This window comes from Lates calcarifer, linkage group LG4 (genome assembly GCF_001640805.2).
Source record: "Lates calcarifer isolate ASB-BC8 linkage group LG4, TLL_Latcal_v3, whole genome shotgun sequence".
Classification (NCBI taxonomy): domain Eukaryota; kingdom Metazoa; phylum Chordata; class Actinopteri; family Centropomidae; genus Lates; species Lates calcarifer.
In genome coordinates, this window is record NC_066836.1 from 19,999,103 (window position 1) to 20,026,645 (window position 27,543).

At 41.7% G+C, this 27,543-nt stretch overlaps 1 protein-coding gene across 3 annotated transcripts in view; it reads left to right on the forward strand.

Moving 5' to 3' along the window:
* LOC108883949 (cadherin-24) overlaps window positions 1–27,543 on the forward strand; it is a 130,628-nt gene that overhangs the window by 94,119 nt on the left and 8,966 nt on the right. For all 3 annotated transcript variants that reach the window (XM_018677541.2, XM_018677542.2, XM_018677543.2), the window contains 5 exons: window positions 7,040–7,221; window positions 17,888–18,144; window positions 19,373–19,509; window positions 22,237–22,358; window positions 25,495–25,612. In XM_018677541.2, coding sequence (XP_018533057.1) covers window positions 7,040–7,221; window positions 17,888–18,144; window positions 19,373–19,509; window positions 22,237–22,358; window positions 25,495–25,612 — 816 coding nt within the window. The remainder of the gene's footprint in view (window positions 1–7,039; window positions 7,222–17,887; window positions 18,145–19,372; window positions 19,510–22,236; window positions 22,359–25,494; window positions 25,613–27,543) is intronic.

A 27,543-nucleotide genomic window follows, 5' to 3' on the forward strand; every position in this document is an offset into this window, starting at 1 on the left:
TTTTAATGACTCCCTGAACAACGCCTTCCACCACCACCAACAGCAGCAGCAGCATCATAAGAAACACACTGCCTTCTACTTCAGATAAGATGTGGCCAAGTCACATGCTCTTCTTTTTCATTCCCACCCACCCCCCCTTTCCTCCCCTCCTCTCCTCTCAGAGTGCTTTTGCAGCACAGGCCCCAGTCCACACTTGTCTTAGAAAAGTGGTTCCCTGCTGGTTTTTCGCCCTTTGCATTTCTCTCTTCCCACCTTCTCTGTCCCTCTCATGTTGCATCTTTCATTTCACAATTATCTGCCCTTTTACAGTCGCCCCCTCTTTGGTTAGATCATTCCTAGTCCTCCTCCCCTTTCCACCCAGCACTTTGTCAATTTAAGCACTTTTTCTGCACTTTCAAACCTGTATTAAACTACACCCTCACTAATTAACACTCACCACCCGTCCTTTCACTTCATTTCCAGCTAATTCCCCTGCCAACATGGCCCCATTCATCCAGTCACCATTATCCCTGGCCAATTGTAACATCCCTTATTGAACTTAGTTTGACAACAGTCAAGGGGAATCAGAAGAGGCTGATATGGACCAGATGAAAAAGAGACGTGAATAGAGTGTTGTCTTGTCTGTGAGGTAGCGCCCAAATGCAGCACATGAGGGCTTTCGATCTTCTCTACCTGGCACAATTATGGCTAGCTCAGTGGGGAGCACCTATATTAGTGAGACATAAAGCATTGAACCAGTGTGCTCATGCTGTTTCCTCACAGCCCACTCTAATGGCTTTACCTGTGTGAACAAAGGCAGAGGACAGATCGCAGCCACTCTATTTTTGTCCACTGTGTGATTTTATCAGGAACCTGTATGGCTGTTTGAGGTTCTTTATGTGCTGAATGGCCTGGGATTCTCTCCCTGCCATTCACCTTTTCACTAGTCTCTCTCTCTCTCCTCCTCTGCTGGATCCCCCCTCCCCTTTTTTATTTTCCCCCAGTCCATCACAGGTGGAAATGATGTATGACTTGTGTTGCCAGCTGCTCTCCTGAGTGAGCAGAAAGCTGATAATGACTAGGTCTAGCTTACTCTGCCAGCATCACACCCCCTTTGTCACTCTCCTTGTGAGCGCTCCCTGCATGTGACGAGAGTGCATGAGACAGGGAGCGAAGCCGGAGAGTTTCATTCTGCCGGTGTGTGTGTGTGAGAGAAACAGCACGTGATTGGGGGGGTAGGTGTGCGCTGTCCCACTTCACCGTACAATGGCACAGATCAATGGAGACTATAGTCTCTGACTTGTAAATAACTCGCCTAATTTGCTGTCTCATTAGCAACAGGCCTGTTTATGTTCGAGTCGTCTCCGTCTCAGCCTTCTGGTGCTATGTCAGTCCCAGATGGTAGGCATGGTAGTCACACCACATAAACTGGCATTTAGCATTGATTCACTGGCTCACGTTGTCCCTTTCTGTGGGCAGACCCCTGTAGGGACATGTGGGCGTTGGCATACTCTGTCAGCAGCAGAATATATTTACTTAAAGGATTGTTATTTGACACTTAAGACTTTATTTTATTTCACCATGTAATATGAATCCAGTAATATATTCTTATAGCAGTTAATACAACAAACACACCAGTGTGTAGACACCCATGTGATTGTTGAACATGTTATTCTGAAGTCACGGGCATTATTATACTGCTATACCAACCTTTTCTCTTCCGTGAAGGCTTTCCACTTGATCTGCAGGGATTTGCTCCCATTAAGGTGCCAGGGCATTAGCGAGGTCAGGCGCTGATGGGTTTTGATAAGGCCTGGCTCACAGTCAGTGCTCTAATTCATCCCAAAGGTGTTGGATGGGGTTGAGGTCACGGCTCTGCACAGGCCAGTCAACTTCCTTCACACACAGACTGTGAACAGTGGTCTAGCTCTGGGGTCAAGGTTAGGGAAAGATTGTAGTCTCAGTTAAATGTTGATAGTGTGAACACGTCCTGTTCTGTGCTTCAAGTCACTGTTGACTTTTTAAATATTAAACCAAGGCCATGATCTTTCCCTAATCTTAACCAAGTGATATCAGTGCCTAAACATAACGATCAATAATTTAGTATCGCCAGACTGGATACTGTAGGAAAACAAATGAGATATGGTGTCAGTGACCATTGTGTTTATCAGCGTTCTGGGATGGATACTGATAAAACATAACCTGTGCATCATTACATTTCTCTCAAAATGTAATGTTATTGCATTTAATATGTAAGCATAATTTCTATCAGCCTGAATTGCATTAAAATTTGTCTTTTTACAGGCTTGAAATGATTTTCTCTTCATTAGGTTGACCAGAATGAAGACTACCATATTACTTGCAGAAATTTATCCAATTATTTAATCTAGGACTGTGGTGACATTGACAGTTTTGGTGATAAGGAGAGAAAAAATAATAATGTAGTGTACAAAATGTACAGACATGGGAAGTAATAACATTAATTCTGGTATGTAGAGAGTGATAAATAAAGTGAAATACATTCCCTTTTGATGAATTATGCCGCTGTGGGAGTTCACTTTATGTCACACTGTGAAGTCCTCTTTTGAGGCAGTGCTCATTGACTGCTTTTAAGTTGCCAAATTCCTGTTTTTTTCTTTTGAAAAAGTAGCTATTACATAAGCTGAAACCAGGCATTACATCCTGTACATTACATTCTTACATCCATTACATTCTTACATCCAGCAGGAAACACTGCTTGATGTCATCTAGTGGAGCACCTTGAGTAAATTGCAGAAGGGGCAGAGGAGGAGGAGGAAGCAGTTGTTCACCAGGAGGTAAAGTTAAAAAAAGAAAGAAAAAAAGAGGTGGGTAAAGAGCAGCCTGGAGAGTAGCATATGGTAATGGGGCCAATTCATGGCCCTTTAGAGCCATAAGGCCAGCAGTGAGCTTAATGCCACTGTCACAGTTACTGCTTGTAATGTGTGCAGAGAAAAAGCTGTGGCGCTAGCTAGCAGCTAACCACTTAAGCATATTTAACTATGAAAAACAAATCTCATTTGAATGTCAGTGGTGAATTTGTGTCATTTGTGCTGTTACGTAATCTCCATTGAAAATCAGTTGGCAAAAATCACAGTCATTACAGCAGGAGCCACAGAAGAAAATCACCAGTGAACAAATAATACATTTGATTTGTATAAGTATATTTCAAAAATATTTTAAAAGGCAGCTTTTGGAAAAATCTACAAGTATTTGATATCAAGAAAGAATTTGTTTTAATGTCTTCAAATCCATCTTGGCTGCTCTGTTTTTAGAACTGACCATGCAAATATGGCCCCAGCAATAATATGTTGACTCATCAGTTGATAACTTCTGTCAGTCAGCTGAGAAAAAATGATTACTGTTACTGTTTTTCTCTCGCAATTTACGCATAGGTTTTCTCCCAGATGGATGTCTCCGGTAGTGATGTTCAGTTCTTGCAGAAAAAGAGACTCCATGTTCAGTACAGACAATGTCAATAACTCTGATAGACTTCCAGGCAAGAAGCAAATTATTCACAGATAATGGGGAAAAAGCAAGTGTTATAAAACATGATGTGTACTACTTTGCCAATTTTCAGACTCATCTTTCGATATTTGTGACAGTATACATATACTGATCAACATGCTCAATAATTCAAAGGCTCTTTTTACACTGTGCATGTAATATTCTAAAAGGCGGCTGTCTAACAGGTAACGACCTTTTGATATTTACCTTTAGTCTTTATGAATATCACAGGTAATTTATCGTAGATGCAGTAAAATTTGACCCAGACTGTGAAATTGTCCTCCTTGTCCTCATCAGATAAAGGACAGCATAGATGGTTTGGTCAGGCAAGTAAAACGTCTTGTGTTTATGTTTGACCTCTTTTGGCCGTGTGAATACTGTAGCTTGACATTGTTAGAACACCACAGAACCTTTTAAGCTAACCTTTAAGTGCCTATAATGGAGCTACTTAGGTTACACATACAGCTATTGTAGCTACACCCTAGGCTACACAGTAACTGGTGGTAGCCCTGCAGAGACACCGCACGAGGACTGCAACATGAGTGGTTGGTCAGGGTTGCTTTTTTTCATCTTCAAGAGTGACCGCAACATAGAGGAAGCTGAGGAAGAACTCAGTAGTCTTCTCCTTTTCTGTAACACACATGGAACAAAAACATCCCCACTCCAAACCCCCTGCTCACCACGATCATCTCTCTCTATCCCAGTGAACGAGGTGCAGCTTCAGTTCTATAAGGATCTGTGTAGCCAGCCGTCACTGAGTTAATGAAAATATGTAGAACGTTGTGGCTGTGGGGAATACAGCATGATACAACCTGATCTCTGAAGGTACATCCGTCTCACATTGTAGTTGCAGATGATCTCAACAGGTGAAGTGGGACCTGTTAATCCCTTGCATCAAGAATAAATGCAGTTTTACAGATGAAGTCAGGGCAAATGGTTGGATGCACAAAGTATCTGACTTTAATGCTGGAGAACCCTGTTTGTATCCCATCTCTTTCTTCTAACCATAACAACAATCATTCCCTTACCCTTGTTTAGAAGTTTAATCAAGGCTATAGCTGCTGTACTACTGAGACAACTGATGTCACGTCCCCTGTATTTTTTTCTGTCAACCTGGGGGTGTTTACATTCTAGATTTAATCTTACACATTGTGGATATTTGTTTTGCTGATTCCAGTATTTTCAGACTCAGTATATATATTTATATATAGAGAGAGGGATTCAGTGTTTCTTCACCAGAGAGAAACATCTTTAAGAGTCTGTTTTTGGTATCTGGGGATGTAGACTTAATATCAGGGGACTCATTACCTCAGTATTTCTAAAATGCTATACCTACTGTCCTGGTTTTAATTAAAGCTTAAAATATAACTCCAGAATTTTTGGACCTGGCCTTATTTTCATGTTTTTGGGTATAAATAATTGGTAGGGACAAAAATCTTTGCAATCAGTCCAAAAGAACAGTGTAGCCGGAATCTCTAAACAGCTGCTGCAATTGAAACAAATGGCGCAATTGTCAAAGAACATCCACTAAAATGTCTTGTTTTTGCCACTGACAGGCTCAGATAATTGTTTTAAGTTTTGTTTAAGAGTAGGAGAGTAAGATCCTTTTTGTTTATGCAGTCATTTTATTGCTACCAGACTCCATTGACAAAACAGTAATTTTCCCTCAGAGAACCAAGGTGTTGCTATTATACTGCTGTGTTGAACAATTAGTTATTTTGTGTTATTGTGTGACTTTCAGTGGTGGAGGAAGTATTCAGATCATTTATTTAAGTATGAAGTACCATACAACAACATAAACAAACTAATCAATTGAGGCAGCAGTAGACCAACAACTCTGTTCTGTAAGGTAAAATCACTGTTTTTGTCAGTTGAGTGTTTCTGGTTAAACAAATAAGATTTTACTCGCTAATAAAGATATCTATATCTGTTGGAATCCTATCCATAATATTATGAGACACTTAAAACGACAATCTGAGCCCTTCATTGGGAAAAACAAGCACTTTAGTGGATGTATTCTGAAGTGGACAATTGCACCATTTACATTACAGCAGCTGTTAGCGGAGGCTGGTAACCCTGTACTTGCTCAATACTGCACCAATTCCAAATCAGTTATGTTCCAGTTAGGTTCCTTTAGGAGGCACTGACAAAATGTTGTCTTGCCAATAGGAATGCCAGATTAAATGGTCATATGGGTAGTTTTTGAAGGCAGTGACAACCATCCTTCTGTTGTTGAGGTTAAAAGATGTGTTGGACAGAGCAACCCCCTGCGCGTTTATAAAATTGCAATGTGACACCAACAGACTTAAAAAGACAACAATCAAACACCCCGAGTGATAACTTTGATTGCCAATGCCACTTTGATGTCTGAACTGTAATACTGATCCACAAAGTGAAATAACCTAACATTTTGTCTCACTTTGATGTTGTCAGATTTACAGAATTCACCTAACTGTGTTGGTCCAGATACTGTCTGGTTGAAGTGCTGGCTATCTTTTATTCTGTCAACCCGGTGTGTTTGTGCAATGTTGTTCTCGCTCACGTTTACAGGTCTATCTGATTCCCTTAGCTTTAGCTGAGCAGATAACAGCTCTGTTTGAATGAGCCTGTCTGTTCTGGGTGTGCGAGCCAAATAGTGATATCTTACCTTTTCCCTCGCTCAATTTCTATCTTTCCTACCATACTTAGTCTTGTCAGTGCTGCCGGTGGCCGCTGTGTGTGTGTGTGTGTTAGGTGGAAATAAAGTGGTAGGTGGATATTTGAATTTATGTGTGTGTGTATGTGTGGTCTTTATCCAGTAATGAGTTCACTGAGGTACTATGTTGTGTCTCTATATTCCATATTCCATATTTTCATCAGAAGGTGCATCAGGTGAATCATAAGAGAGATGCATTGTATGTCCCTGTGATGCAAACTGCAAAGCCAGCAAAAGGACTCATAATGTGCTGCTTTAATGGCAGCAGCACTAAAAGTAAAACCAGCACGTTTAAACACGATGGCAGAGCACAAGAAAGAGCCTGTTATCTTGATTAATACTTGTTAGGAGGAAGGAGAGGATGACTCAGACTAAAAATTTGATGTTTGTCATGAGTAGTTAGCTCACATCATCAAGCTCAAATGTTTTTAGGGAGATGGAGAAGCTTCTCACACTATAATCTTTGCTTTTTCTCTATCTCCTCTGTTCTTCCATTTTTTTTAAATCATGCCTCTTTTAATTTAGTCGCTTTTTTAAAGGCAGGTTTTCTGGCCATATTTTACCTGGCTTTAATAATATCTCAATGCTGAGCGCACAACCGCACACTCTGCCTTTCTCGTCTTTTATCTCTCCCCTTCATCCTCTCAGTTCGGTTAAATTAAATAGCTCCTTATCTGAATGAAATATTGTAAATATTGGCTCTGCACAGGTGGGGAACAGCAATTTGAAAACAGTTCAGAAGACAAAATTAAATGTTAAACTGACAAATGAAGTGTATCAGCACTAATGAATGATGGCGACTGCTTTCCTAATATGTGCCGTGTCGGGTGTTTCTCCCAGGTATGTGGTCCTTCTCCGTTTCTGAGCTGGCCATCCCGGGCGCCGAGATAGGGCGTATCTCAGCCAGTGATGCCGACCTCGGTGAGAATGCCAAGCTGGAATATACCATCCTGGAGGGGGAGACCGGGGACACGTTCAACATCACTGGAGTGAACCAAGAGGCTGTCATCACGCTCAACAAGGTGAGGGAGAGATGACAAGAGACGGAGGGATGGACAGATGGAGGGAGGGGCTGAAGAGGGCGGAGGAATATGAGGGAAGGGTCATTTGGATGTCATGGCACATAATGGCAGAGGAGGAGAAGCAGACAGTTGGATGAGGGAGGGGTAAGAGGGCATGAATTGAAAGGTGCTGTTTTGGAAGGGTAAAGGGAATGGAAGAAAATAGAGAGCAGGTGATGAGGGGGAGGAGAGGAGATGACACAGGTAACGTGGGCAGGTTTTTTGAGAGGAGTTTTGTTTTGCTGATGAGTCAAAGCATAGCTAACAACATGTTGCCTAAGCCCATTAACCTGGAATTATCTAGGAATACACAAAGATGCTATACAAGCGCATAAGATTTTACATGACTCATTTCTCAGCAGCCTTTTTAGTGAGGCTTTTACAACATGTGATCTGTCTTCATTTTACCTTTTCTTCTTATTTGACTCTCGTCAGATGAGAATGTTTTAATGGGTTTCTGACAACTGAATTTCCTGCTCGAGTCACTCTCCATAAATCAGCCTCCTTTTTTTATCAATATTTCCATCTGTTTACAGCAAACATAATAAAACATCCATTCACAACTCAATCAAAGCATGACGCATCCAAATGCAAATGTTTGCAGCAGCTGAGTTGAGTCTAATTTGCAACAGAAATGTTTTGACCACTATTGAGGTGTTTTGACTGCTGCCTCTCTGCTGCCTTTCTGTGCAGAGCATTTGCATGTACAGAAGGATCAATGGGTTCCTGCCTTTCCATTCTGAGTTCAGCTGGCTAATAGTTCCCTTTGGTGTAATATTAGATGATTTCAATTTCAAACGGTCATTCCCTAAGCAGCCTGTCATCCTGAATAATCACATTCTTATGAAGATGTGTGTGCACAGTGGGGCGATGAGTGCTGACACCCACTCATCACCACTGTGACTTGTTAAGGTGCATACAGCACATGTCTGTGTCAATAGAGGGACATGGGCTCGGGCACTCACACGTAATGTAGGCTTAATGGGGAGGAGGGCTCTGCGTAGGAGGCATGTCTGAGATGTGATGTTTTCATTTCAAAGAAGCCCTCCAGGAGTGCTTCTGATGCACTTATAAATAATAATAAAAATACATGCGTGTCTCCTGTGATGCTGTCTTCTCTCATCTACAGGATGTCAGTCAGTGAGCGAGAGTGAGTGCTTATGTGCTTATTGTATAGGCTGTATAATATACACTGATATATCCATGTATAAGCAGGAGTAGAGTGTGTGCAGTGTATGTGTTATAGTGGGGCTAATGTATTTGCTTTAATCTTTAAGTACATTCTAGTGACATTTTTTTATTGTCAACAAATCCCATGAAAAGACTAAAATCAACAGCAAATTAATCCCAATACCAAATTCTGCCTGTGTATCCAAAGCCTGATACATGTGCTGTATATCATTGTTAAAAACATTAGTGAGCCACAAATTTTGTGACTTTTGGACAAACTTTAGCTACTTTCAATAGAGGAAAGGCTTTCCCTCCACAGGCACACCTCTCAGTGAGTCTCATTCAGTTGACCACAGGGTAGCTGACATAGACGTGAATCAGCTTCAGCACAGCCATTGTCTAGTGATTTTGTCAGAGAATGACACGGTTATAAAATCAGCATTTTAGCAGTCCAGAGAACTGCTGGTTAGCATGTAGTCTTGGGGGCTGCATTTTAGTCACTGTTTCATACCTGTTCTATTGTCTGACGACAGAAACAGAAAAACGTGTAAATGAGAACACCTTTATTGGAAATTTACTGGGTTCAGGTTTAGTCTGGTTTCAGATAACTTTACCTTGGTTCAGATAAAGTCCCCAAACTCATATGTCAATAGAAAACTCATAGTCCTTTAAAACTCAAGTGTTGGTGGTACCATGTTTTCAGAGATTAGAGGCAATCTTCACAAAATTACAGCAATTTGGCAAAATCTGTCAGAATCTGTCATTTGTATTCAAAAAATGTATTATGTGTGTTTGTGCTGGTGAGTGCACAAGTATTTGCGTGTGTGTACCTGTAGTCATGTAGCCATCCATACTGGTGTATGTGCATGCAGGCAGTGTGTGTGAATTTATCACTGTGTCAGTTCTCAGCCTCGGGTTTGTAGAATTTGTTAAAAACAATCCGCACCTGGAGGCAGTGTGTGGAGCAGGATTTCCAAGGCTGGTATGAGCTTCTTTGAAGAGAGGCAGAGAGGCAGGGAGAGGGCTGGATACAGTAAGAGATGCAAGAATAAAGAAATCGAAGGTGAGGAACCAGGAATAAGGGGAAACAGTGGGGATGAAGAAGGAGAGAGAAGATGGGAGAGGTGAGGGAGGAGTGTTAAAAATGAGGTCCTGAGAGGCAGTGACAGCAGAGAGTGCAGTATAACAAGGCAGTAAGAGTATGAAGGAACCAGAGAGAGACTTGCAAGAGGAGGAAGAGAGATGCGGAGACAGCAAGAGCTGCGAAATCAGTGACAGCCACAGAGAGAAATTAGCACAGCTAGAGTTAGAGAGGCACAGGGAGGTAGAAAAAGTCATCCAGACAGACAAGCAGGTAAAAGTGAAAAAATAAATAATAAAAAAAGAAGAGCCAAAATGTAGGAAAAAAACCCTTATAGATAGAGAGGGAGGCAGCATGGCAGCAACAAGCAGAGTGAAGAAGTGGTTGCTGGGAAGGGAGAGAAAAAAAGAGCAACCTGCTGTGTATAAAAGGAGAATCGATCAGTTCAACATGTGCTGGGCGACTGCCGAAAACAGGCGGGAAAATTACATGTAAACAAATACAGTAAACACCTCCCACCCACAGTATTCCTCCCACTGGATTCAGCCGCACAAAACAAAACGTACAATTAGTATTTCAACATGGCCTCCTTCATGCTGTTTTGTGTTGCTTTAATCCCTCAACAAAGGCACCAAGAGAGAAAGAGAAATAGATTAGACCAGGATTCTGCTGCTGTGGTCGAAATATTAAATAAAACCGAAGACTCGCAGGTTACATGCCGATTCATTTTGAACACTTCCAAGCAAAGTGGAGCACATATTGAATATTTTCAGATACTGTAAGGCACCATTTCACAAGTTTTTACATCAGCTGAAGCCCCGGCAGTACTGGGATTTTGTGTAAAGGTGGGTGTGCTGCAAGGAACTCCTCACATGAAAAATCTACCTTTAATCAGTAAAAAGGGATTTAGCCTTTCAGGGAAACTAATGAAGAACATGTAAGATCAGCTCTAATAGAATTAAAATAAACAAAGCGTAAAATTAGCGCTAAGCTCCCCCTCAGTTTCCACTTCGTTAAACAAAGAAAAAAATGAAAAATTGAATAAAATTACAACAGCCATGTTTTTTTTTTCTTTCTTTTATTTCCTGCGCATATGTCTAGGTTGTGTTAATGATGACTGACATGCCCCCGGTGTGTCCATTTTCTGGAGTCAGGCGGCATTCAAACTGTGAAGAATTTCCAACAGGGGAACGAGATGATCTGTGCACCCCTGGAGAAGGAAGGATTTCCGAGTGGAACAATTTGTGTTGCCACAGAGTCAGCCTTGACCTTGCTGGTCATCTCACTGCTGTGGGCTGAATCTCTTTAACCGTTGATCTAAGATCCACACTCTCTCTCTCCCTCACACACATACGCATACACACACAGAGATACACAGAGTATAGATACACACCTACACAAGCACCACCAATAAACCACAGAGAGATATATACAGAGGCACACATCAATATAACACACTTGACCTTGCTCCCTGTGTTTAAGCTATGGGGAATGAAGGAAAAGAGCTGCAAAGAGGCACGATTGCTCTTTTGAGGACGAAGGAAGATGCTCGTCTTTATCTCAGAACGATGTATCGAGATGGGAGGTGTGTGGGAGATTGAGCCTCGGGTGGGGGTGGGTGGGTTAATAGCAGATTAGGGATATATAAAGTCAAGAGAGGGAGCTGGAGGAAAGAGTTAGGAGATAGTTAAAATGAGACCGAGAGAATATGTGAAAGCAAAAATGGAGCTAGGACGAGATGGAGAGAATGAGACAGATGAAGACGAGCGAGGCTGTGGATGATGTGCTGATGAGCAGACAGGGGAAGAGAACATGGTAAAGCCATGGCAAGGCGATGGGTTAGGCGGGGACACGTGAGGGAGAAGCTGGGTCATTAAAAGCCTGCAAGACTGGGTGCCGACTGAAGCTGCCTGCTGCTTATCGCTGCTTATTTACTGTCAGTCGCACAGAGACCCCCAGCAATAAAAAGATTTCTCTCCTTCCTCTATCAGCCCCCACCCCTAATACCTCACCCCCCGCTCCACCCACAACCCTCATCATCAGCTGCTGTCTCTCTGCATTTCGTTACTTTCTCTCTCTCTCTGATCTCTGCACACATGTCCAAATGTGCTGGGTGAGAGACACACGTAACAATGCAAGTAAATGCAAACACACATACACACACACACACGCACGAACACACACACATAAGCCTTCCCCACCCTATCTTTCCTCTGCTCCCTCGCCTCGTCCTCGCTCTGTTTTGTGTCTGGAGGCCATGTCAGACAGTGTGTGTTGTTTGTCTGTGGCTCTGACTCAGCCCAGGTTTGCCTCATTCTCACACACACACACACACACATACACACACACAAGACATAGAAAGATGCACACACATCCAGGCATCTGCCTGGAAATCTGACACATTCTAACACACTATTGACTAGTTTCTCTTCCTTTTTATATGACGGTCTTTCATTCTATTTTTCTTTGCGTTCTCAGCTCTGCTCCACTCCAGTTATTTACTTATTACATATTGCCGTTAATGAATGTACATATTGCTGCTAATAGATTTTTGATACAGCATGTGAACAAGGCCATAGTGTAAGTAGTAGGTAATTGAGGAATTAGCATAACACTCCCCAGCACAGTGGCTTCTTGACAATGTTCTGCAGCAGTGCCCCCTAATGGCCAGAGAGTAACACTCAAAGCCAGTGGGAGCTTTAACTGGTGGCTGTTGGTTAAGGTTTCATTGAAATCAATCAACTAATCAAAATCTAATCAAGTGCTGCAAGGAAGAGCAATTAGAGGAAAAGGAAAAGACGCTAAAAAAATCTTGTCATCAGCTGATGGACACAGATAGCCCGCTTTACATGCAAATCAGACAGGTGATGATTCAATAAAGGGCTCAGTGTGTTTTGGTTGTTCATTATAACAACTGATGCAGCAAAGAAACTTTAAAAACAAACTAGGATAACGCCCCGGTTTCACAGCACCTCATTACACATGTATACTGTATTTAATAGCGAGCATATAACAAAGTGGGATCACTAGACGCAACACTAGACATGTCACAACATCATTAATACGAATCCGGAGGTATCCCAATTCAGGAGGTTCCCTTTTGAGGTATGTTTTCGGGGTGCTGTGAGCTGTGTAAGCCTGCTATTTGTGCGCCTTTCATTCCTCTTACCTGAGGGACAAGCTAGCTCGCGCATGTGTCAGTTTTCCGTTATTATTTCCATATGCTCTCACTTAAAACGGCTGGCTAATCCTCGGTCACACGCCAGCAGTGCGCCCAGGATTATCTGTGTTTGTTTTCTCACGCGGAGGAGAGATTGTGTTAATCTCCTCTGAGGGGAAAAAGAGGGAGAGAGATGGAGAGAGCAAGAGGGAAAGAGAGAGGGGGAGACCGACGTCTTGCTCATACGTTGAAAAAAAAAAGGAAGACACAGGACATCAGAGAGTGAAATAAGACAGAGACAGAAGACAAGAGACAAGTGACAGAGGGGAGGGAAGGCGGCAGAGGGAGAACAAAGTCAAAAGGGAGATTTAGAAGAGTCTTTGTTCCCCCATCTCTGCAGTTGTGCTTGTTGGCAGAAATGTCCAAAGCTGCGTTTGTCATCAGACAAATGTGATGTATGATCTTGATTTAGAATGCACGGAATCAAGAAAGAACTCAAGCTGCCAAGGACAGCGGGGCGCTGAACACACACAAGACTGTGCGCCACAGACAATATACACACTCACACATAGGTAAGCACCACAAGTATGTGCATACTCATGTGATTTCACGCAGATTTACAGAATGTTTATTTCCCATCAATTACTGAAAAGTCAGAAGCTCCTCTGTACTTTAAAGCCTCACCGTGCAGTAATGTACATTTACTGTATAGCAGGCACACACATACACACTCCTCAATGGAGCATGTACGCCTATGGGTACGCCTCTTTGAGGAGAGATGTATTATGTATCGCCAGTCTACCATGCAGGTTAGCTAATTAATTTCTGCTAACTGTGAAGCAAATTTAAAAGGGAAATTGTATGGAGAAATTTGAATTTCAAAAAGGACTGTGGGAGCACTGTATCGCAGGACAGGAGAAGGTTACACTTGTAGAGCATGTGAGTGTGTGTAGAAGAGGAGAGTAATGGGAACCAGAGATAAGGGAGTGTGTTTGCACGTTCAAGGACTGCGACTAATCATTATTCTCAATTAATTTGTTGATTGCGTTTTTGATTAGTGGATGAATCGTTTATGTTTGTAAAAGGTCAGAAAATAAAGGGTGAAAAAAAATGCCAATCACAAATTTCTATAGCCCAAGATTAAGTTATCAAATAGCTTGTCTTGTCCAACCAACAGCCCAAAAGAGAAAGACACTCAGTTTACAATGAGATAAAACAGACAAAGTTAGCAAATCTTCGCACACTTCCGTTTTTAGTCGGTTAGCAGGCGGGCACGAATATCTTACCACCTCTGTCAGTCTCTTGACCTGCCCTCACTTTGTGCTTGCTCAGGGTGCATGAGTCCCAGTCAAACCATGGCGATAACTGAGCAACCAAGCAAAGGTTAACCAGGTAACTGTTGATTAGCTGCACTGCAGGGATTCGCCCGTGGTTTGTTAGCTGATAATTATCAAATGGCAAACCTGACGATTTACCATCCAGATCAGCCCTGGGAGTTTGGATGAATTAGCAGACGGTATCCACTCAACACAGTAGTTTGCTACTAATTTGTCCATGTTAGCAGGCAAGCTAACATTAGAAAGCATTAGCCAGCCAAAGCCACACTGTCACAATAAATTTCATAGGCTTTGCGGTAATTTTAGCTCACCTGTCCAATAGAAGGAGCTCAGGGTCTTGCATGGAGCCTGTGTTGGAATATTTCATGTGCTGGCGGCCAGTTGTTGGCAGACTTTTATAGTGGCAAGGCATTTGGGAGCAAGCATAAACGTCAGAACCTGAAAACTGAAAACCCCAGTACTTTACATAAAAATCAGTCTACAGGGTGCTTTAGGCACAGAATGGCCCAAAGTTAGGGAATGGCCCATTTCTATGTCACAAATATAATCTTTTCATACATTGGCAATAAAAAAGTAATTATTACATGTAAATTGTTCCATTTCTTTCATACAGTATCTTTAACTGAGCAAGAAAATAATGATTTGTAATTATATAGTTGCATGCACACATCTCGCCAGTATCTCTCCAGAAGGCTATATTAGGTGAGGTAGAAGACGTCACAAGAAGAGAACGTGACTACCTTAAAATAACAGCTTCAAAATCATTTTGATGCTACGCTGACTTTCCTTAGGGAGAATGCTATGTCTTCCATTGCCACTCTGAACCTTGAATGCCTGTTCTTGCATGACGTAATTTGGTTTGAGCAGGTACGATCTCCTGTGAGAAGTGCCTGTGAATTACATTAGCGTTTGTGTAAAGTCTGTTATGCTTTACAGCACTCTGTCACACACAGAGGAGGCTAGCTCAATAATGCTTTCTTTCATTTATCAACCCCTTCGATTCATTTAGTGTTTGTTTAGTGTTTGTTACCTGAGCGATTGATAGGCTTTGTACATGAGCTGTTAGCTTCTGGGGGTATGCTGCTCCCTTTAACCGTTTTGACTTAGAGCCCAGCAGAATTTAATGAGCCTGTACCACTTGTGGCTGCACAGGCTGCTGTTGCCACTGCTCAACAAAAGTTACATAGTCTTGCTTTAAAGAGTCCAATTTTTCAGGTTTGAAAATTACATCTACAGTCACTTTATTTCTCTATCTATTGATCCTGGTCCCAAGTGTAACAGAAGTTATTTCCCCTTTTTCCAGAGGGGGGTGGGGGGGGTGGGGCTGAAGTCACTGTCTCTTAGACGGCTCTTAAGACGGCTGTAAAGACTTTACATATTTAACCACTGCTCTATAAATTCTACATCATAAAATGTTATATATAGGCATTAAAATGTCTGAAAATTGCTAAAATGTAGTGTTAAGTTTCTCTTTATGGTGTGCATGTGTGCAGGGCTACATGAGCCAGCAGAGCACGTGCGAGGACCATGTACATCTGTTCACCCACACATGCAGGAGACAAAACATACAAAAACAGAAAAACCTGTCAGTCCACTTTGTGATAAGTGCTTTCTGTTAGGGCGAATGAGGGAGAGGGATGAGTGTGTGTGCTTTGGTTTGTCAGAGCTGGCGTCCTGTCGCAACACACGCGTGGAAAAAAAAAGAAGATGGGTGGAGGCTGGGTAAGGGGGAGTGGGTGATGGAGTGTATGAAGTAGCGAAGGAAGGGGAGCGGAGTGATGGAGTGCTGGATGGAGGGAGGGCGGGGGATGATGAGTGTGTGCTCACAGTGTAAGTGACACCTCTCCTCCTCAGACAGATTGTCTCTCTCTCCCTCCGTAATGGGGACCCCGTCAGAGAACCTTTTCCCTCTGTCTACCCAGCTAAACCCCCCCCCCCCCCCCCCTCGCCCCCACACATGCACCCACTCTCGCAATCTCCATCTCTCCAACCCCTTTGACAAATCTTCTTGTTTATTTATTTTTCTGCAGAGATATTGCCCAAATTGCTCACATTTTGATGTCTTTCATTTGCCCTTTTCTCTGCATATTTTCTAATCAATCCTCACCTCTTTCTAAAACTGCTGATTTTCTGTAAAGCAGTTTGCTCTGGTTAACAGCTCAAAGAGAATGAAGAAAAGAGAAGGAGAAATAGAAAAAGAGAGATCAGAGAGGAAGGAGAGAGCTTGAGTGAGAGGATATCAATATTCCCGCTGCCGCTGGGATCCTCGGAATGATTTTTTTTTTCCCGTTTGAATCTGACAGAGAATATTCTGCATAGCCAGGGAGCCTATTTATCCCCTGTCCAACATGGTTCTCTCTGCCAATCACACTGAGATGATTCACATGCACACTTACTCTAAGGACTCACACATACTGACAGAGGATCTGAGGACACATGGGCTCAAAAGAACCACTTCTACTTGCACACTTCTCATACACACACAAATACTGATACCTCAAACAGGTATTTTCCAACAGATTTAATCAACAGCAGGTGCATGTCAGGGCGTGTGTGTGAGACGGTAGATGTATGTGATTACTTTACTGTGACTCTGCCCTCGCTAACAATCATTTCGGCAAACCCGATCAGAGGCTATCTCATTGTTTCAGAGCACGGCCTGCTGGTGGGAGCGTGGCATGCAATCACACAAACACCTCAAACAAATAGGCTTCATAACTTCACTGTAACAAACAACCTCTGGGGCCTGAGCCTCTATCCCAAATGAAATCTCCTCTACCTGTGTAGATGTCAGGATACAAAGGAATTTTTAACGCTCCTCATAGCCATGGCAACTCCTCTCTAACTCTGGTGATAGTAGAGTTGCCATGGTGATAGGGATGGTAAAAAACAGGACCATGGTTTTGTTTTCAAACCCATAATAGGGAAATCTATTGTTTTTGGAAATAATTTGTTAACAAAGTACACAGTCCATTCACAAAAACAAGTTTGTCCAAGTTTCACTCCTACAGTGTTTCACAAGGTCTGAAATTACCCCCACCAACATGTTCGTAGCATTATAACAAAACACACTACCTGCCAGGTTACCCACCTACACAGTACCAAGTGTGTTGCCAGCATCACAGCACCAAACAATGCTGAAGCTAGACAAAGTGTTCAATGCAGCTACCTGAAGTACCACATGCCTGCATGCGGAAAGCAGCGCTAATCTTATACAACTCCCACGAATGCACCACCAACATTCAAATTCCCAGCAGTGAAACATTACAGCTAAGAATGTCAAGAATATCCAAACATCAACCCTTAAGCAATGTCAAACCAACGCCCAAACATGGAGTTACTTAGCGTTGGAGCTCTCAAGATTCCTCTCAACTCTTTGAGCATCAGGAATCTCATTGGCAATGCTGTAAGATCGACACCTCATGAATGTCTTTTCCCACTTCACACAACACCCACGATCCAAGCATCCACCCACAACAACTGTCAAACTATCACTTCAAAAATCCAAATGTCACAACATGTAAGGTTACCATGGTATTATTTACTCCAAATCATCCTCAGCTGATTTTGGATGTTACTATTCTTTTGCATCTGCCAGCTGTTATCTGTTGGAATAACTCATTATTTGCCATCTCTCTGCTTTTGAAATGTAATTTAGCAGTCATCTGTGGAAAATTTAGTGTGAGAATTGGACCAAATGAAAGCACATAACATATTATTGGATCTGATGTTTGTAACAGTGACATTTGCATAATTCCTTGCCAGTAAAATGTAGAATCATTACTCATTTCACAGTAAATGTATATTTAAACCTTGAATAATTATGTACTTAAATACTTCTAATCGTACTAGCTCACCCTTCTCTGTTGTTCTCCCAAGGCTGTGGACTATGAGAGTCGGAGCTCCTACTCTTTCTCCGTCGAGGTCCTCAACCCCATAGTGGACCCTCGCTTCCTTCGTCGAGGCCCCTTCAAGGACCGGGCGTCCATCAGAGTGGCAGTGTTGGATGCAGATGAGCCACCGAGGTTCTCCCGGGCACGGTATCACATGGATGTATCTGAGAACTGCCCGCCAGCCTGCACTGTCGGCCGGGTCAGCGCTGTCGACCCTGATACTGGTCTGACCAATAATATCAGGTGAAATAATAAGTGTCTTTTTTCATGTTAAAGAGCAATAACTACACTAACAGTGAAGCAGAGAAAAAAGTTTTATGCTGATTATTAATTACTGTCACTGACCTTACATGAAACCTAAAAAGAAAGACATTTAGAAACTAATGTTACACTCTTTGTTTGGACAATTAAAAGGGAACACGCATTATCTACAAATCAAAATCTGTTCTTGTTTGGTCTTCAGCTCTCTTTCACATTTGAACTAATTACCTACTTAAGTAAATGAATAAAATACTAATCACATGAATTACATGGAGTCAATGGCTGCAGATATGGCAGTTACTGCTATTCTGTTAGCTAGACTTGTTAATTTTTAGCAGACGAGTTTATTTGGTGTTACTTTTTTCTGCCTATTCTGATTTAAGATTTAATTATTGTGTTATTTATATTGTATAGAAATACTCATTTTACTAACATCTTGATCCATCAGAAATAGGTTTTTCAGCAGCAGAAAACAGGAAAAAAGTGGGTAAATTCAGCTATATCTACCTTACTAGCTAGGCTTATAGCCACAGCACAGTCAGGTGTTCAAATAGTTTTCCAGTTCTTGTGAATTTTCCATTACTTTTGACTGTTGAACCTCAGGCAAAAGCATTTTTAAGCTTGGGATATGTACCTTTTGAATTGAAATTCAAACCCATCTCTTCAACTAAAAGAAGCAAGACGTGACAGTTACAAGCTAACCAAATAAATCTAAGCCAGCCAAATGCCCACTCAGTGTTCCCCTGAGCCAGACAGCAACCACAGAAGCTTGTGGGTTCCATGCTTTTACTAATGTTTGTAGTAGGTTTTGTCTCACATAGTTAAAGAGGGGAGGCAAATGATTTGTCTGTAACAATCACAGAAAAGCATGTCCCAATTAGCACTGGCAAAACTGCTAAGAGTAAGTGTGTGGGGAGGAATGATAGTTGGTATATTCATAGAGATATTTAGATAATCTGTGGCACTTCAAAAGTGCTCTTATCGGCTGCGATAATCTCTCTATATTAATTCTTTGGCCATTTGAATGCCGACTTCCTTATCACTCCCTCACACATTTGCCCCTTCTGCTTCTTTCACTCTGCACCCTGCTGCCATCCCTGCTTGCTTCTTTCCTTCACTCTTTCTTTCAATACTCCTCTTTCACTTACATTCACCCTCCTTCTCCCAACATATTTATCTCTCGCCTCCTCCCCTATTTTCTCTCCTCCAGGTTCTCCATTGATCCTCAATCGGACCCAGAGGCTCTGTTTCGTATCACCCCAGACACAGGCCTCATCACCACTGCCATGGAACTGGATCGGGAACGCGAGCACTGGCACAATATTACTGTCATTGCAACCCAGAGAGGTTAGAGGTCCCTCTTTTGTACTCATCTTAACACTGAGACATCATTAGAGGAATTTTCCTTTTATGTGGAGCTAAAACTCCTCAATGAAACCACCTCTAACACCTGCACCCACTGGTGTATGGGAGTTTAAACTGTATATTGTATGGTGTGTGAAAAGCACAGTATGTGTGAGATGCAGTTCACTAAGCGGCTTAGCTCTCAAGTCATCAAGCCATGAGGGGAATGTTGTTTGGTGCCACAAATAGTTTGTTACAGCGCTTCCTGAGAATCAATTGATCCATATTGTGGGAGTTATCTGATGCTGCAATAGATCGTTTCTCACAAGGATTCGACTGGAAACAAAGAATTAAAGCAACAAATCAAGGACAAGCATTGCTTTACAGGCTCACTGATTGCAAAGGAGAGGGGTAAACACCTCTCACTTACCAAGTAAGTAAAGCCTGTCTCAGCAAACACTGAGACACTTCAGAGGTTATATTTCAGGCAAGTGAACAAAAGTACAGATGACAAGACAATCATCCAGTCCATTTAGTAGCTGTTCTGAAGCTTTTAATCATGATCAGTTGAGACTGTTTTGTTAAGTACTGTTTCCAAGGTCAAAAATAAACTTTGAAACTCAAAAATGGAGATGCTTTATGTAGTAAATCAACACCAGTGTGGACCCTGTCAAGTGCATCCATTCATTGAAGTAAAAACCCTATAAGCCATTTGAAAATCCCCTTTGGGAGCCTGGTGGCCTTGACACAGTCTACAATGACAGAATGAGAAAAAAAAAAACAGGTGAAGTGGTTTAGGAAATACTGGTAGTACTATTTTCGAATTTGGTCAATGTCTACAAATCCCATGAAAAATAAAATCAAAGCAAACAGTGCACAAGTGCATCTCTCAATACTTTCTGACGTCTGGCTAACTTGTATAGTACTCATTCTCAAGGCCACTGGATTGAAATAAGAAAAGGGCCATGAATATATAGTTTCATCTTTAAAAAGGCTAAATAATATCCCAGTTGAGCACTGTGGTTTTTAGTAAATATTACCCACACAGGAGTAAATACTGTATTTGTTGGGGACTGTTTTCAGCCATGAATGAATAAATAATGTGGCGTGCTTGTGAGTATTTAGTGCAGCAGGACAGTATATGTGGAACTGACTCACAATAAATTACAGTGTTCATTGTAAGGAGGGAACATGACACCCAGTGCAACACTATGGCTTGGTTTTAGACAACAATGGAGGTCTATGGCACAGATATGTTGGTTTTGTTTGTTTTATCAAATTTGTTGACAAGAAAAATTTTGAATATCACCAGATCACCCATTCTTAAAATCACTTTTTACACCTAAACCAAACATATTGTAACCACAGTGGTGGAAGCTCTGAAAACAGACACATGAATTATCTGTATGGTCAAATGTGTTTTTAAAGGTGCTGACAAATTACGTCTCCCTACCGAGAAAACCAGCCTAAATTCTGGCTAATTTCCAGTTGCTATTTTGGCAGATGATAAGTTATTATTTGGATGTTGTTTTCAGCCCTAAAAAAATTCAATCAAACTGTTTGTTGTAAAAGTGAAAGTGTTGTTGGAGAATACTGTCCAGCAGCTGCTGTGTGTAAGGAAAGGAAGTTGTTTTCCTGCCAAGGCTTGCTCTGGACAAAGTTAATCTTAACTTAAAATCTACTCAGGGCTCCTTGTGGCAGCAGTGTTAGTAGGACTGTGGAGGCAGCACAGTGAGCTCCTGTCTTGAATAATGAGCTCCATCTAATAAACAGGCTGTTGGAGGCTGTGTTGACATAAAGCACAGTAGGAGCTCTGCCATGGCCACGGGCAGGCCAGCTCACCCAGTGGCATTACAGCAAGAGCTCATTTTCAGCTTTTCAGTGATGGGAACCAGTTGCTGTCATCCATGACACAGTGTTACCGCTCTGGGTTTGAGAACATGGTGTGGGAGTGTGTGTGTGTGTCACAGAAAGTGTGACCCAAGCTGTGTCACACGGTTGCCTGCTTAGATAAATGAGTGAAGATGTGTGCTGGGGAGCCTGGATTGTGTCCATCACAAGAGTAGCCTAAAATGTAATGGTGAATGTTCAGCTCAGACTATGACTCCATGCGTTTCAAGCGTGGCTGTGAGAACTTGTTCGAGTGTGTGTATATCCAAGTGAAAGGGGTGTGGGAGACCCTCTGCCAATCCATTTAAACTGCGCCCTTGTGTAACTGCATGCAGATTGACTGCTCTCTACATCCTTCCTCTGCTAACTCTCTCTCTTTCTTAGAAGCATGCACACTCACACACACACAGACACACACTTAGAGACATACACACACTTGAGTCTGTGAGATGCTTTGGCTAAGAATGGAACAGTTTGATGTGGAAAAATTTGACTGCTATGGAAGCATCAGTTGTACTCCAGCTGGGAGCCTGTGAGCTGTAACACAAGCCAAACGAAACCAAATGTACTACTGTATATTTAGCCAACTGTGTGTGCGCTAATGTGATCTGAGTGTTGTTGAAGTTTCTGGACAAAGACCGAAATGCTTGATCTCGCCTATGAGGACAATTTAATGAAGTTAATGGAGCGCAAACTGCACCTCTGTGTGTGGGCACACTGCTGTTCTGCAGTTTTTTGCAATGGTGAATTGTATTCATAGAATTTTCCACGTACAGCTCTGGGTGTGTGCATCTTAGAAGATTCTATTCTAACATGTTTCTCTCTGATTGGCCTTTCCAGACAATCCCAGCCAGGTGTCCAGAGTTCTGGTCGCAATTGAGACATTAGACCTGAATGACAATGCGCCCGAGCTGGACAGACAGTACACAACAGCCATGTGCGACTCATCCTCCGTCGGGCAGGTCAGTATGTGTTTAAATGACCTTTGATGTGAATATATTTGTGAGCAGGAAGAGTTCTGTTCCAAAACTAAGATTAAAAAAAAAAAAAAAAACATTTCTCACATATCTCAAATTACTCTGTTGGCAGAACCTTTTGTTTGTAACAAAAATGTAACAAAACATAATGGAAAGCGTAGCCATTGTCACAGCTTCTGCTTTTGTTTCTACTGTTCGCCACCCTGCTTTAGGTCGAGTTCAGGGAGCAAAGTTTTTGCACTGCTCAAGGGGTGATAATGAATGAAAGTTCCAAGTTTTTTCAGGGCTTGCTGGGAGTGCTTTCTACTGTGATTGGTCAGGCAGATGTGCTGTCACATCACAACAAACACAGATCACCATTTTATTGCTGCATCTGTATTGACCAGGACAACAGATACAATGGAGAATGCTTATTGGACAAACAAAAGCGCCCAGGCTCTCATTAGTATTTTAGGGGAAGAAGGACATACAGAGGCAGGAGCTAGTGGTGAGAAACAAAAAGGTGTACCAAATGATTTTGCAGTGTCTTGCAGAAAAGGGGTTCAATATATAGCCAGAGGTGGGAAAACATTAAAAAGCTGGATCAAGATGATAGGAAATCCCAATACATGCGGTGCAGCAAATTATCAAGTGGTTTGAGGCTTTGGACATGGTTTTGGGCCAGTGACTGACTTGTGCTGCCTCCAACAGTGCCCTGCATTCAGTAATGTGAAAGAAAATCAATAATATCCACAATACTTCCTCTGTTGTTGTCCGTCCCGCAAACATTTACTTCACTCACCTACCAAACAGCACATTCTGTGTACTGTGACATGGAATAGTCAGCCCTGCTTTTGGCTTTTTAATGGTGTATATCTGAAACATCCCTTTTCATAAAAGGGATACAGTGGAAATGCAAGGAAAATCTTAGAGCCAGGGCCACAGAGGATTCTCGAAAGTTTAGATCATGGGAACCCTCAAGTTATGGCTCAACTGGAAAAGAGCTACATGTGTTTCCTTGAGACCATTCATCTCAGTGTCTCAGGGTTGGATGTGGGGTAATGGTGCTAGATGGAGTGATCAGCATACAGTGCTATCTTTTTTGATATGACCATCGAATGATTCCAAAATTGGAGTTCAAAAATTTATTTCAGTGTTTCTTGAAAGACTCTCTAGAAGCCAGGGCTGAATAATGAATCAAAATTGAATATAAATGATCGCCATATGGTCGAGTACAATATCCAAATTGCAGGAGGTGCAGTTTTTTGACAAAGGTAAAATGTGTCACAACATACCATTCTTTCATATATATATTAGTGAAAATTAAATTCAAAATTCCCTCCAATGGAAAATGGATTATGCTTTAGCACCTTGACCAAATTCTAATGACTTTAATGATCCACTTTTCCCCTTGTGCCACCACTGACATTTGTGGTTTTCAGTGATATGTCTCAACAACTACTGGACGAATAACCCTCAGATTTAGTACAGACATTTATGTTCCCTTCAAAATTCATTGTAATAACTTTGGTGATACCTTATTTTTTTATCTACTGCCATCATCAGGTCAAAATTATAATTTGTCCATTATTATGACTTGTACATAATGTGTATGTTTGTGCTAAGGCATGAGCATAAACAAAGGAAATATGCATAATAAATCTGGATAAAAGTTGCCATCATTCTGTCTGACAAAATATGCAAACACTATACAACAAACATAGCCAGTAAGTAAACGCATCACTATTTTGTCAGGCAAGAAATTAGATAAGAGGTTTGGGCTATCAGTTGTCAAGAGTTTGAGTCACTATTCAAACAGTGACATCTCCTGAAGAAACATACAGAACTTCAAAGCTGTCTCCGTTCAAATAAAGGAGCATAGTATACAAAGCCATGACCATTCAAATATAGGAGCATATAGTACAGTAGTACAAAGCTCTATCTATTCAGACGTGGCAGCATGCAGCTACAGCTCGCCCATTCACCATGGAGGCAGGTGAATCCTCAATGGCCTGTTATCACAATGCAGCAGCTATTCACATTGTAATTAAACTCAGGCCTCCTCTCAGACTGCCTCCCTCCTTCCTGCCATCCTTCATGCTTTATTTGTGCTCTTGTGTAGTTTTCTGCATCATGGTGTTCTTTACTTGATCCTATCTCAGTTATAGAAATCATTCTCTGTGCTCCTCCGTCTCTCCCTGGAAACCATCCTTTCCTCTCTCTTTTTTTTCCTCTCTCCTCTGTCTTCAGTATTCCATGCTGGCTCCATCGCCATAATTTGGTGTCTTGGCCCATCTGTTGTTTTTGCTGGTGTTTTCATTGCTCTGCTTGTGTCTTTGTTGTTTCGCCACTAAATCTGTGATTCTATGGCAACGACGTTGATTTGTTTTTCCCTGTGATGTTCATGTTTGTGTTTGTGTGTACTGTTCTACGAGTGAGCGGGAGACAGTTCAAGGAAGAAAGATTATGATGTCTTTCAATGTGTTGGGGTTGGGTATTCATGTCTGTGTATGACAAGTCATTAGGCAAAAGGCCTTTGAATATTCACACGCAGAAACTGATAGCATAATGTAATCGTATATAACAAATCTTCTCAAGGCCTAGAGACACTGACTAACTCAGAGAGCACGCGGAACCCTTCATCCCTGCTTTCAGGCTCATAACCAGCACTCGAAAGCGTTTCTGAAAGGACGGCTTGCATAATGACGACCGGCGTTTTTCATTAAAAAGAAATTACCCATCAGCTTAGGCAGTGGGAGATTTCTTTTAGATTAATTTAGTTACGATTGCTACTCTAGACTCGTGCAGATGCTATTACTAAATTGAAAGCCCCACTGTATTTGTTAAAGGCGATTCACGTCAGACGTGGTTATTTATGAGGTGTGAGTATCAGACACAGTTTGCTTGTGTCTCTTTACTAATTGTTTGGCTCGTTTTGACTCCTGCTGACGTCGGCTAATGGTTTGTAGCTAAAAGCCCTCTCTGTGTAAGTGTTTCTCCCATTACCTTCTTTTTCTCTTCTCTCTTCTTTCTCCCTCCACACACACACACACACACACACACACACACACACACGCATGAACACACATTCACCCCCTCCCCTCACTCAATCTCCCCTGCTCTCTCTATCTCTGTGTTTCAGGTGGTGCAGGTGTTGCGGGCGATTGATAGAGATGAGGGAGGGAATGACAGCACTGTGTATTTCAGCATCCCTCCAGAGTCCAGCGCTGCCCTCAACTTCAGCGTCAGGGACAGTGGTGGTAGGCTCTCTATCTTTCCCTCTCTCTGTGTATTCCTCTTAATTCCTTTTTTCTGTTCCCTTGGCAGCCTCACACTGTTTTCCTCCTACTTTTTTAAGGCTCTTAATCCCACATTTTCTTTCCGCCTTTCTCTTTCCATCTCCATCTTTTCTCCTATTCTCTCTGTCTTTTACCCTCCTCTCAAACCCATTGCTTCTTCCTCTCCTCTCTGCCTCCCCCTTCTCTTTTTCTGTCTCTGCCTTTCTCTTCCACCATCCATCTCCCAACTCTGGTGGCCCCATTGTTTTTCTTTGTTATTCTCCTCTCTTTTGTTCGTCCCTCTTGTTTGCCTTCCCATATCCTCTACATCCATCTTCTCCACCCAGCTACCACGTATACTTGCTGTTTCCAATGAAAAGCTTTTGAAGAAATCAGAGCTGCTTCATTTAATTCACTTCAACTGAATTGAATTTAGCTACTTAGTATTTGTTTCTAGTACATTCTGTGTCTGCACGGCTTTGTTTGGCCTCTTTTCCTGCTCACACATTCTGTATATAGAGCGCACACTAGTACACATTAACATAGACATATAGAGTACAAACAAGTAAACATATACTTTCTCACATGTTGGTTTTTTAAGTGAAGTAAGAAATGTACTACTGCTTATTATGTATCTAAACATCACAAGTAGATTATTTCTGCTTAAAAAAAATGTAATAGGTAATATAGGATAAATAGGATAAAATAAAAGTTCAACACATTCACTCCAACAAATACACTGTGCTAAAATTAGACTGACAAACCTGTTGTATTTGGATAATATTCACTTTTTTCCACAAAAAAGTAAAATAATTGGTCCAGAAATATATTTTAGCAATTATGCATCACCTGTGGAGTTTTCTTGTAAACAAGCACAGTAATGTTTGCAGTCAGTGTTTCACTCTAAAACACATTGTGTGTATGCTTGAGGCGTAACAAACACACTGAATAAAACATAAAACATTTGCAAAAATGGAATATTTTGAATCCTCTAGCATTTACTGTACAGCACATCCCTGATTACATCAGCTAAACGTCTTCTTTTCTCTCTTTTTGCTGTTGTATTGCTACAGTTTTTGGCACATTACCACCAACAACTGTCAATACCTGGAAACTGGGGGTGCTTTGCAGCTTGTCCTAAATGTTTGCATGCAGGGTCACAGTGCAAATTAAAACACTGTGCCAAAAAGGTGAAAAAGTCCACAAGATATGATACATCTTTGGCCAAACTCGCTGCTATTTCTCTCTATTTAAAAGGACCAACTCGAGTCAAAGTTAGGCTTATTACTTTTACTAGTAGTTCATGCATCATCTTATCTGGAGGTGACCTATATAATATTCTAAAAAATGTGTTTGTTTGTTGCCCTGCTAGGGGAGCACAACATTAGCATTCACTTCAAAAATCATGTTTCTGGTCACGATTTGGTCTGGAGTCTTATCCAATGTAAACACTCCTTTTAGCTTTGTTTTGGTCTCTACCACCTGCTGAGGGAAATATCTGGCTCTTACATTCTCCTCTTTGATTGTCAGCTAATTGCTAACTTGGTCTGCCTGCCACTTGATGTTGTGTGTAGCCTGTGTAATGCACAATAGGTTTAAACCAGTTAGATGAAAATGGTGAGAGTGAACCAAAAGAGTGAAGTTAATTAAAAACAATGAAAGAGAATAAGTGCTCCATAGAGCTGAGGGGAGGATTGATTAGTGCAGCTCTAAGAAATGATGAAACACTGATTGATTATTCGCCAGGAAAATTCTTGTGTAGGTATTCTTTTTCTTTATTATCTCATGTTTGACAGTTTTGTCACATTAAACAACATGATTTAATTCCATTGTCCTCAGCTGATGTTGTGAGCACTATCATTAGCACCATACTGGTGACCAGCCTATTAATTGCTCCTAAACTTGGCAAAACT